Here is a 13,136-nt window from a genome sequence, read left to right as displayed (position 1 = left end):
ATGTGTCAAGGAATCTATTACCACTGCCAGCTTGTGTTGACATTGTTCCCTCAGTAGCTGGTCTTATGTTTCATTTGGTATATTCTTCCACTACTGTGTGAGCCATGTTCACATGTTATTCTACACGTTATATCACTGTGGTTTTGATTGATAATCTCTACTTCCATGTTAGAGGCGCCTCTACGGTATTTTTTTTTTCCCTTTTGATATCACATGATTTCATGATGGGACGGCACGGTGGAGTGGTGGTTAGCACTCTCGCCTCACAGCAAGAGGGTTGCCGGTTCGATCCCGGGCGTGGGAGCCCTTCTGTGCGGAGTTTGCATGTTCTCCCCGTGTCAGCGTGGGTTCTCTCCGGGCACTCCGGCTTCCTCCCACAGTCCAAAGACATGCAGATTGGGGACTAGGTTAATTGATAACTCTAAATTGTCCGTAGGTGTGAATGTGAGCGTGAATGGTTGTCTGTCTCTATGTGTCAGCCCTGTGATAGTCTGGCGACCTGTCCAGGGTGTACCCTGCCTCTCGCCCGATGTCAGCTGGGATAGGCTCCAGCCCCCCCGCGACCCTCAAGAGGATGAAGCGGTTAGAAGATGAAGATGATTTCATGATAGTCTCTACCATGATGTGATATTTAAAGTGTGTTTTTGGCAGGTCTTGTACCTGCCAAATTTTTTTTCTAACATTTCTGTAAATAGGTATATGGTTATTACTGTGATTTTTGGTATGTATTAATGTAATTTTTTTATGCTTTTGTACAAATGTGTTTAAATTATGTGTGCATATATAATCAGCTGTAAAGACTAAACATTTTTACACCTGTGGTTGATCACATGTTTTGTCAGGTGACCCTAGGGGTTGTATATATGGAGGTGTGTCTCCACACTCATTTCATGTCTAATGAAGGGCAGGCGCCCGAAACATTACATGTGGTGATATACCATTAAAGTGACAGAGATGAAGGAGCAGTTCCTGGTGTGCGGACATCATGTTCATTTTTGCACCACTGACACAGTGACATGTCACTCTGTGATGTCACCAAGCACACTTAAAGGCTAGTTCTTCATTACACTAGGGCTGTCAATGAATATTCTAAATTCGAATTTAAATTCGAATTTGAAAAAAAAATGGACCTTCGAATGTGAAAATTGATATTCGATTGTGGAGAAAAAAAAAAAAAAACACCACCGCAGCTGTCCTCTTTGCGAGTGGGCGCTGGCGTCAGACGCGCATTTCTCCAGCCTGGTCGACAAGCGGTTCTGCTCCCAGCTGTTATCTCCGTCATCCGGCTTGACACATTCGCTCGCAGCTCGCGCAGAAAATAGACCAGATGCCGAAACGATCGCTGCAGGGCGCAAGCTGGTCACGGTCCGGCGCTTTGAGGCTATTCGCAGCACTTCCGTGGGCGGTGTGGCCAGAGGTCAGAGAGGGGGGGGCGAGCGAGAGGTCCGCGGTCGTTTAAAAAGTAATGTTATAGGTAATTGCTTTATGTGTTTTAATGTGTAGGTATGTAAATGTTTTCAAAGACGTTTATGTTGAAATAAAAATACCTACAAGTAGTTATGTTTCCTTGTATTAATACATATACAAGTATGTTTCCTTGTATTAGTTTGCCCTCTTGTGGACATAATGCGGAAAAAAAATATTCCAATAGTTCGAACCTATGAGTTATTTTTAGAAGGAATATTCGAACGTCATTTTTGATCAATTTTGACAGCCCTACATTACATGATTTTCACCCCGATTTTGTGTCGCGGAGACTATCGTAATCTTTTCAGTGTTCATACCTGGCGAGTGGTGATGCATGTTTCTGTCATCCGGAGTCTCGCCAACTGCGTTACGACCTGTGTGTGCACACCAAAAGATTTCTCCACCGAGCCCTCACCGACAGATCCCCAAATAACGTGGTGACGTCACCAAACTACGTTTTTTACCTTGGAGACGACACATCGTAAAGGCATGGATATTCTTCCCAGTGTGAATCAGATCTGCCTCCAGGGCCTGGGTCCAAACACAATGCACTCCCTGTGATCTTGTGGATGCCACCATTGTTGTTGTTGCTTGCCGGCTTGCCAGTGTTGCCAGATCATGAGAGAGAAACAAGCAAGCTATGGAAACAAGCCCAAAAGAAGCGACTTTCTTCAAATCTTTATTGTATTCTTTCCATATTTCGCCCACTTGTTAGCGAAATAGTTAAAGAACCTCCATTCATTGCACAATTCAAATGTGAAAAGTCTCATTGACTGACTGAGAGGGGCAGAGGGAGTGGAGCGGTGGAAACATCCTGCAGTCCGACATAGTATCATGCGTTTAAATCACTTATTAGATGGATATTTATAGAGAAAGGCGAAGTTTAGAGAGCAAGCCCAAATAAGCAACTCTACTTTAGAAACAAGCTCAAAAAACCGCAACCCACTACTACCAATATTTGTAAGCGACTTCACAAAAAAACAAGCCCAAAGTCGTGGCTGATAAGCTGACCTGACAACCCTGTCCTCCTCACATTTCTTCCGTCATCCTGCGTGCTGATGTGGGACGTATCCCGCCTCTCATTGGCTGATGCTCTTTGTCAGTCGTGTCAGACTTCTCCAGTTTTCTAGCATGCCAGATATCCAGTCCCAGTCGCAGACGAGGGGGCGACTTGCTCGTGGGCTTGTTCACACATGAGGACTCGTCTTGGCAGACTATCTGCCAACTCACCTCTGACCCAAGGTGGCTCTCAAGATCCTCTGTGATGTCAAAATCGCGGTGAAAATCATGTAATGTGAACTAGCCTTAAGGAGATTTCTGCTCTCCATCAGACTCTGAAACTCTCTTGTCCTCTTTCTCCTGATGGGCTCCTACTCCTAAACCTCTGCAGAGGTAGGACATCACACAGGATGGCCTGGTACACCCTTCCCCCATTCTCTCACTGCTGCCTGCTTACAGCAGAAGCAGAATCTGGAGATCAGAAAAGTTAATATGCCAAACACAAGGTTTGCAACTAACTTTCCAGCAACAAGGAAAACCAAGTTGATCTAACACACCAACGTCTAACTCTGCAAGGACCCAGAGCCACCGGCCTCCTCGGATCTGCACCCTCAGAACAAGGACAAAGCAAAGACTGTTTGTGGAACCACAGTTCTTTCCAGCCTTCAACTGTTGGCTAACAAAAGCAGCACACCACAAAGCAACTCTTCCATCCATTCAAGGATTGGTAATGTAACACCTGGGCATAGCATCATACAGTTGTACAGACTAAGTGAGACGGTTTAACTTTGTCAATTGTGATTTAATGCTGTTTCTGAGTTATTGTTGTGATTGATTGCAGTTAGGCTATTGGTTAGTTGGCTTCACCAAAGCTAAGGGATGTTAGTTTGCTAATGCTTTTCACAGACAGAGTCTTACAAATTGGCTTTCAACATAGCTACACCCTAAGAGGAGACTCAAAGTTCCCACTTCTTTTCCTTTGTTTTTGTCCTGACCACATGGTCAAGCAAAACCTCCCCCGATCTGAAGCCATTTTTGATTCGCCATCTTGTAGTTTTCTGTTGTCAGCAATTTTCTTTGTAGGCCAGAGGGCCTAGGTTTCACACACTGACCTCTCTCTCTCTCGCACACACACTCCCACACACACATATATACACTCATGCTTGTATATAGTTAGTTAGTTAGAATTTGTGTGTTTTATTGCTTTGCTTTCTTTATGAATAAATATATTTGGAATCATACCTGCTGTCTGTTTAATATTGCACAAGAGTGAATGAATAGTCAACCGTCGCTATGTCAAGAACTCCAAAATCCTTCAGCCTTTACTATTAATATGGTAATTTTGGTTATGGTTATTTCTTAAACTATTAATAAAAATGCTCGTGAACTTTATGAGACTGATATCATTACCTGGCTATCATTTTTCCCTTTTTGGGAATGGTGCCCCACAAGATGATTTAATGTAAATTAAGTCACATTATTTAACATAATTAATAATGATTAGTATTCATAATTATTAATTATTTCCAATAGCTATTTTGATACTTTAATTGAAGATCTGTTTGATGTTAGATCACAACAAATACGGCCCGTGTTAAGGCTTAGATCCCAAGACATTTCTAACATAGCAGTAGAGACCTCTGGAGCTAATAAAACAGGATCTGTGTGTTGGAGAACGCTTCAGTTGTTGCAGTGTCCTTGCTTCATAAACTTCACTGCCTGGACCAAGAAACAAAATTCAAGGCACTCACCAAGGGCTCCATGAAGGTTCTGGAACAATCTGCATTTGCTGTCCAGTGTGATATTTATGGATTTCTGAAACATGAAAACACATTGTTTTCACTGAATCTGTTGCAATCATATCAAATAGCATAAATTCACTATTGAAATAGTGATTCTTAAATAAAAACTGGAGGTGTGTCCAGCATAAACAAATAATAAAGGCTGGGTCAAAAACAGTAAAGGGGATAAAACAACTTGGATGTAGCTCACAAGGTACATTGAGTATAAGCAGTATCAGCACTAATTCTAACAATAATACAACAGAGTCATGTCATAATCATCATTCTGCTATACACTTTCTCCTTAAAACTAATACTGTTTTCATTCACTAATTAATTTCAGTCACATCTACACTTTTGTTGTTGTTGTCGTTCACTATTAATCTACCATCAATAAAACTGAACATGCCCTACAGATGTTTCAAATTAAAAGCCTACCAGGAACAGGAGTGATTATGCCAACTGAGCTACTGGAAGGCCTTTAATGTGAACCATGTCTGCAGAAAGTGCTGAGTGTCATTAACACACTTAACAGCCCTTTAAAAAACTGCAGAAAGGAACTACCAGAAAATAGTGTTTCTGTCAGAATGAGTGCTTTGGAAATTTAAATTGCATCAAACTTCAAACGTCAAATCAGGCAAAAATAGAGGAAGAGCTGAGTTTGCATCAACAGCGGATGAAAACAGAAGCAGATCAGTAAACAGGGAGGCTTCTTGCTAAAATATGATGTAATATGCTTTTAAAACAGGGAAAGTATAAATACTAAATGCCTGCCTGTCTCAAATAAAAGCCTGGTTCTTTCTGAAAATGAGGCCACTGTTTGAGAATTATATGTAACATAGTAAAACATCACAGAGGAATTGTAGATATAGCCGGTGTCTATTCCTAAGCCCCTTTTACACTGCCTGTTCAAGATGGGAATATCCCTCTGTTATGCCAGCCTTGCCATTCTGTGTATAAGGTACAATCTCAGAATGGTGGGACAAAGTTGTCTCGCCTCTGAGCCAAAATGATGTCTGTATAAACCAGACAGCCGGCAGGACGGGATCATGGGCGGCACGGGTGTGGTGTTTTGGCGACGTGTTATGTGTGTAACCCACTGTGGGAGATTTAAAAAGTAGTTGTTGGCAGTTAGTGGCTAACTCAAAGAAGAAGAAAATATCTGTTAATTAGGAAAACGATGAGGTCTGGGAGGTCCAGGAGCTCCTTAACCTCTAAGCAGAGGAGGAAATCAGCCGCCATATCACTGGGATGGTAAATGATTGCTATTGTTTATAAAGTGCTATCGACACGTATGTTATATGTCACACTAGAGGCTGAGGCTATTGTGTTAGATGTCACACCTGTTATGCCTTTTTTCATTTCAAGATGTTGGCATGCTGTCTACAATCACACACGGGAGCAGCATGATTCCAACGTAAAGAAAGAAAGAAAGAAAGAAAGAAAGAAGGGACTTCGTAGAGACTCTTTAGTGCCATCTCTTTGTAAAAAGGGCTAGTGTTAGTGGGTGTGGTGAGGGCAGATTTGCTGATGGGTAAACCAGCCTTTCCTTACAAACCTGTAAATGCTAGGGAAGTGCTGTTTTTAAAAACACCCAATAGACACTATTACATTAACAACAGATATGATTAATTAAACTTAGCATATCAGTACTCTACAGCATTGATGCTTTGATGGAATAAATTAGCATATTTCACTGAATTCCATGCATGTTTCACAACAGTAGCAGCACTAACGTTACTCTGTGCCATTAGCCTATGTTCTGATGATGTGCTGTAATATTTGAAGAAAAAAGTGTGCACACTCTGGCTCCATATGCAGTTTTTTTGATAATATTATAGTAATATTATCATACAGGAATTTGCAACCTTAACTACAGGTCCTTGGAGGCTCACAACTCTTTTATCAGTGGCTAAACCATCAAACGTCTTTTGGATAAAGTGTTAGATCCTTTGGTTTAACCAAAGACAGCCATGAAATCCATTTCCAAACCCATCAAACTCCATTTAAATAACAGTAATTTTAGCATGTAAAGAGATAGTGTATTTCAACATCTAACTGGGTGGATTAAGGGTTTATTCCAACCAAACCAGAGTTGATGATTGTAGCAACAGCGGAAAGATAAACCAGGATTATTTTTGTAGGTTTTATTTTGTCAACTCTAAATAAAGTGTAGCAACAATCATTTCAAAAACTCTGGGTTTTAGTAGACATATCCCTGACGGACTAAGTAAAGATGATACCTGTCTGCGCAAGATCTTGTTGGCAGCAAGTAAAAAGGTCCTCACAAAATACTGGATCCAAAAATACTGTCCATCTGCTAGCCTTTTTGTTAACATTGTTAAACACCTACATCTTCTAGAACTGATGACCTACTCCATATGACTTAAAATGATTATTGTATGTGCCATATATAATATTTCCCCTTCTGTTCCTGAGATGAAGACACTGAATAATGGCCAGATTGGCCAAAAGTGATTTATGCATAACATTATGATGTCACGGTAAAGTTGGCCTTTGACCTTGTTGATCTAAAATGTCAGCACTTGATTATTTTATCCTGTTAGACATTTGTGTGAAGTTTTGTCATAATTAGCATATTAATTAGTGAGTTAAAACATATTTTGTGAGGTCACACTGACCTTGGCATTTGACCTTCAACCACAAAATTCTAATCAGTTAACTCTTCAGTCCAAGTGGACATTTAAGTCAAATTTATTTATGAGTCAAAGATATTCTTGAAATACTGTATTCACAAGAATGAGACAGATGCAAGTTCACACTGTCCTTGACCTTTGACCACCGAAATACAATCAGTTTATTATTGAGTCCAAGTGAATGTTTGTGCCAAATTTGAAGAAATTCCCTCACAGTGTTCTTGAGATATCACATTCACAAGAATGAGACAGATGAGTTCACACAGACTTGACCTTTGACCACCAAAATTTAATCAGTTTATTGTTGAGTCCAAGAGAATGTTGTACCAAATTTAAAGCAGTTCCCTTGAGCTGTTCTTGAGATATCACGTTCACAAGAATAACATGGATGTAAGGTCACAGCAACCTTGACCGTTAACCTTTGACCACCAAAATCTAACCAGTTCATCCTCGCGTCCACCTCAACATTTGTGCAAAATTTAAAGAAATTCCTTTGAGGTGTTCTTGAGATATCGCGTTCATAAGAATGAGACAAACATGGTCACAGTGATCTTGACCTTTGGCCATCAAAAAACTAATCAGTTCATTGTTGAGTCCCATTGGACGTTTGTGCCAAATTTGAAGAAATTCCCTTAAGGTGTTCTTGAGGTATCATGTTCACAAGGATAGGACACAAAAGGACGGAAAACCCGACAACATAATACTTGTGGCCAAGGATATTGCTGGCGTAGAGGCGTAAAAATGTTTTTCCCATTTCCCAAACATGGGGCAATAGGATCCAGGATGAATATTCCCTTCAGGTTTGGACGACATCTATTGCACGTCTGTCCGTCCTGGAAGAGGGATCCCTCCTCAGTTGCTCTTCCTGAGGTTTCTACCGTTTTTTTTCCCCGTTAAAGGGTTTTTTGGGGGGGAATTTTTCCTTATCCGCTGTGAAGGTCCAAAGGACAGAGGGATGTCGTATGCTGTAAAGCCCTGTGAGGCAAATTGTGATTTGTGATATTGGGCTTTATAAATAAAATTGATTGATTGATTGATTGATTGACTTTTAAGTTATTTGGTGTGCATAAAGCCACACGGTAACTCTTCGGCATGGTAGCAAATGCTTTATTTTACCCCTCGTCCTAAAAGAATGTGATGTTTTGTGAGCGTTTCCAAAAAATACCAACTGTATCTATAAGCATTTTTTAACTAATTGCTGTTATTACTGTTATTTTTAGTAGTTCTAGTATTCAATGTGACTTTGGCATGAAATAAATCACATCACTACAGTAAACACCGAAATCTAACAAATCTTACCCTTTTCGCTGCATCAATGTACATCTTAGTGAAGAACAGCTGGTCACTGTCACTGTCTTTTCCTGTCCAGTCAGCAATCATTTCTTTAATGTTGGGGAGGTAGCCAATGAAACCTGAGGATACAAACAGACAGAAAAAAATGGCAGAAGTCTACATTTGTTCACGAAACATGCTTTCATTTCCATATTCATGTATATAAGCTCTGTTATACTGTGTCTACATTTAGACACGTCAAAGAAAAAGGAAGTCAACTGTCTCTTATTGCCATGACTACTGCCAGGTTCAGTTTTTATGGCCTCAGCTCAGAGCAGACTACTAACTAAAGATCTGCTGCTATAAAAAGCATTGCTGGACTCCTTCAGTCAGCACCGCTCTGTCGATGTGCCCTTTTGTTTGAAAAAGTTGTATAACCATTATACAGTATATCTATGTTCTAATGTCCCACCAGAGCAACCCATGGATCCCTCTTGTCAGCCCCAATGCCCTCCAACAACTCCCATGCTCAGTCAGAGTGTCTCTCTGTATGAGTCAAGCACTGCACTGCTTGGTGCAAAAATGAACCCTAAAGGACCAGACGCATCAAACTGACATCAAAGAACTAGTGGCAACAAACGCCAACTGTTGCACTGCCTCATGTTGCCTGTGTCTAGGCCAAAAACTGCAAATGAACACACAACCGAGACTAAAGCCAACAGCCAACTAGAACTGCAAGCAGTAATGAATGGGGGCCAAGCCTCCCTGCGCAACTCGGCCCCCGGGTGTCGCGGAGCCCTTGGAAGTCGGCCCGACCAAACATCACTAAGCTTTATGGCTGGCCTCAGGAGCGACTCTGCATCACGCTCACCAAATTTCATGCAAATCTGATCAACTCTCATGTCACTTGATGTTTCTCTGTTTATAGTGCCCCCTACCGGTTAATTTGTGGCAAATTTGGCACAGAGCCTCTGGTTGACGTCTGAAACAAGTGACTTTGACAAAAATATGCAACGGTATGTGTTTTTTAGCTAGCAGAAAAAAAATGTTTATTTATAAGTACTGCATTTTTTGGAGTAGCAAAATTCTTTTGATAACTTTTGATCAGGCCAGTCTGGAGATTGTATGTGTAAAGTTTCGTGCAGATGGAGCTTAAACGCTAGGGAGTTTGAAAAATTAGGTTTTTGATGTGTAGTGACTTACTAAGAGACATATGCAGTGGGAGTGGGCGTGGCCTATGTCAGAAGATGCAACTCTATTTAGGGAACACGTGGATATAAAGTTTATGAAGACGTGTTTTAAAATGTGGAAGTTACAGGCCAAAACGCGTTTGCCTCCGTTATAGCGCCACCTAGAGGAGTAGCCACACAATTTTTGGTATGGGTGGTCTGTGTGTTATTCTATATATACCCTGTGAATTTCAAAGCCCTCAGTATAAAAATAAATGTTTGTTGTTGATCTTGTAATAAGCCACGCCCACTTTGACCAGTCGTGATAAACTTCAAGTTATGGCCTCAGGAGTGACCCAGCATCATACTCACCAAATGTCATACAAATCGGTGCTGCCATTTGAGAGATATAAATTTCCCATATTTGCAGCGCCCCCTAGTGGCCAACATTAGTCAAATTTGGCTCATACCCTCAGAGTCACATGCCGAGCAAGGATCTCAGATTTAGTGTTGTTAGCAATTATTTTGACTGAGATATGCAAGACTTTGTGTTTTTATAGGATGCTAGCAAAATGTATTTGTTAATAATTTGTGCATACTTGTACCGAACAAAATTCTTTTGATAACTTTAGATCAGGTCCAGCTGACGACTGTCTGTGCCAAGTTTCACGCCAATCGGACAAAATCCCAAGGAGGAGTTTAAAAAAGCAGGTTTTCCAGTTTTCATGATTTTGTGAAAAAAAAATTATAGGCGGAAATGGGTGTGGCCCAGCCCAGGTGATTCAGCACTATTCAGGGAATCTGGGGATATGAGGCTGTTGAATGTGTGACATACAGTGTGGGAGTTATAGCCCAAAACACGTTGACCTTGGTTATAGCGCCCCCTGCTGACGGACCTATGTCATTTTTTTGCGTCTGAGGTACGTGCAGGGGTCTGGACCAACCCTCCAAATGGCACCACCCCCCCTTGTACGGTTTAGCCTGCAGCATCACTTTTACCAACGGAAAAATAAAAATAGAGAAAAACTATAATAATAATAATAAAAACCCGAACAAAAACAATAGGGTTCCCAGCACCGCTGGTCCTGGGAACCGCGTATGCTTGCATTCGCGGTTCCCAGGCCCCGCGAGCTTGGCCCCCTAACTAGCACATATGTTCTGCCCCTGTGTGAGTGGAGATAATTCTCCATACCAGCAGGCAGCAGTAGTCTGTGTTCTTCATTCAAAAAGGGAAAGACTGACAGGATTTCAAGACACTAGTTAGCCACTTAGCACATTAACAACACATCCCCATGTTGAATGAGCAAATGATATTTACCTTGTGCTAGTGAACAATAACACAAATGATTTAAAAAAAAGTTTCTGCTAACGAGCTCAATGACTAAAGATATAACCTTATATTACATAACAAGTTTGTTTCAGTCTCACTCCCTCTTGACTTTAGTCATTTGTTTTCTTTTCCTCACTTTCGTTTCTCTCTTCTCTGGGCTCCACTCTGCTGAATCTGTCAAAAAACAGCCAACATGGACCGAATATGGCCAACAATGCAGTACACACTGTACAAACTAGGGAGACACACCGTGTCTCTCTGCCACTGCCACTTTCAGAGTCTATGCACACACCAAAGATCTTCTCTGGCCAAAGTGGACAGCTCTCTAACTTTTGACAGGACATCATGGACCAGACCAAAAGTTAGGCTGCATGTACTGTAGATCTGTGCAGTTATATATGTTACAAAGGTTAACTTCATGTTGCTAATTCATAACTGCCAGAACCATTGTTACAAGCCCAGGTCAGAATCATTCCTCAACTTAAAAAAACATTTTCAGCCTGAGTAACATCAAACCTACCAGCTCTTTGATTCTCAGAGCTTTATAGGTGTACCACACATAATACTGTATGTCAAGGGTCTACGAACAGAGGGTGTTGTATGCTATACAGTTTGTGTAAACCCTCAAGGCAAAGATGCTTTGGTGATTTGGAATATTGAATAAATATAAATAAAATTGAATTGACTTGATGCTGTGAGTAGGCAGCCCCTGGCAGGACTAATTCAGGGAAAAACTGACAATGTACAAACATATGAATTTCATCATAACATCAGAGGCATGTGGCCTGCCCAGGCTGTGTGACTGACAGGACTGCTGGACATACCTCCTGAGCCTAGGAACCTATTGCCCTCGATGACATGGGGGTGTTTGTCCTCAAGGTGTCTGTCCGGCCAGATGAGGCTCTCAGAGGAGAACACCACCTTGTGTCTGGCCTGCTGGAACTTCTTGAGCAGCTCTTTGGGGCCCGAAGCGAAAACCACATCGTAGCTGTGTGAAACAGGGAGTGAAAATAGAAAACTTTACTGCGCTGTGTGGCTCAGCAGTGCGTAAAGCCAGTGACATTGTTAAAACAAATGAAGGGGTTGTCTTTGTAAGATGCCAGCATTCTTTATTTGGAGAGTTAAGTTGCCAGTGGTTGCATTTACCAGTGCTTGAATGAACTCTTGAGTTCAATCTGTGAACATGTTTGTGTTTGTATGTGTTTGTTTGTGGGTTTGTATGTTTTAGCCTTTTAAATACAAGCCCCATATAAAACTATTATTACAGTACCTTTAAAGGGACAGTTCACCCAAAATCCACAATATATATTTTTCCTCTTACCTGTAGTGTTCTTTATCAGTCTAGATTATGTTGGTATGAGTTGACAAGTGATGGAGATATCAGCTGTAGAGATGACATTCACCAACCACACCGCCACACAGAAGGAAGCTCGTATCTACTGCTAGCTCACCTAGCACCACTGAGCTAGCTAATGTTAAAGATCAGCCGCGGAGGATGCTATGAATGGAGGAGGATTCTCTTTCTGTATCATTTTGTAAATGGATTACTGTTAATTTATCATGTTGATCTGTTCTGTATGACATCTTTTGCATGTCTGTCCGTCCTGGAAGAGGGATCCCTCCTCAGTTGCTCTTCCTGAGGTTTCTACCATTTTCTTTCCCCACTAAAGGGTTTTTTTTGGGGGAATTTTTCCTTATCCGCTGTGAGGGTCCTAAGGACAGAGGGATGTCGTATGCTGTAAAGCCCTGTGAGGCAAATTGTGATTTGTGATATTGGGCTTTATGAATAAAATTGATTAAATTGAAATTGAATGTTTACATCGCACACTGTCATGAGCACAAGCCCTTCGTCCATGAATAGATGCATGCTTCCTTCTGCACAGTGATTCGGTTGGTGGGTGTAGTTCAGTAGAAAGAAAATAGTTCCTATATCAAGCTGCTCACAACAAGGTTGGTGGATTTTCTTGAGTAACCAGGTCATGATTTCTGGAAAGAGATATTGATGTTGAGTTTTTCAAATGTATTTTTTTGGTACTTGGAGCTCCACAAGCAGAGTGGCATCTAGTTCCATTACACTTAAGAGAGGGTAGACAACTCTACGGCTGATATCTCAAACACTGCAGCTCACACTAGAACAATCTAGATCCTGATTCTTAAAGAGGGGGTCCGTGACCCCTTGGGGGTCCTCAGAGTTACCGCAGGGAGGACACTAAATTACCTCTTGATAATTTTAATTAAAGTTTTAGTTTATTTTTTATTTTTAAAAAAGCACAATGTGTCTGAACATACATATTAACATGAATCCAACATATTATTAGTAGGGCTGGGCGGTAAGAACAAAAATTCATATCTCTGTATTTTCAGGCTGACCGGCAATACAAAATATATATATCAGTATTTTATACTAAGTGGGCTACATGTTCAGTTGCAACCTGATCCACGACTTAAGTCCTCTGTTATT

At 41.1% G+C, this 13,136-nt stretch overlaps 1 protein-coding gene across 2 annotated transcripts in view; it reads right to left on the bottom strand.

The window, feature by feature from the left end:
- Nucleotides 1–13,136, bottom strand: part of plod1a (procollagen-lysine, 2-oxoglutarate 5-dioxygenase 1a) — a 75,250-nt gene that overhangs the window by 51,129 nt on the left and 10,985 nt on the right. For both annotated transcript variants that reach the window (XM_049581663.1, XM_049581662.1), the window contains exons 4-6: nucleotides 11,500–11,663; nucleotides 8,204–8,316; nucleotides 4,218–4,281 (exon numbers count right to left, since the gene is read on the bottom strand). In XM_049581663.1, the coding sequence (XP_049437620.1) occupies nucleotides 4,218–4,281; nucleotides 8,204–8,316; nucleotides 11,500–11,663 (341 nt within the window). The remainder of the gene's footprint in view (nucleotides 1–4,217; nucleotides 4,282–8,203; nucleotides 8,317–11,499; nucleotides 11,664–13,136) is intronic.

Source organism: Epinephelus fuscoguttatus, linkage group LG7, assembly GCF_011397635.1.
Source record: "Epinephelus fuscoguttatus linkage group LG7, E.fuscoguttatus.final_Chr_v1".
NCBI classification, from domain to species: domain Eukaryota; kingdom Metazoa; phylum Chordata; class Actinopteri; order Perciformes; family Serranidae; genus Epinephelus; species Epinephelus fuscoguttatus.
This window is presented reverse-complemented; position numbering and strand designations above follow the sequence as displayed.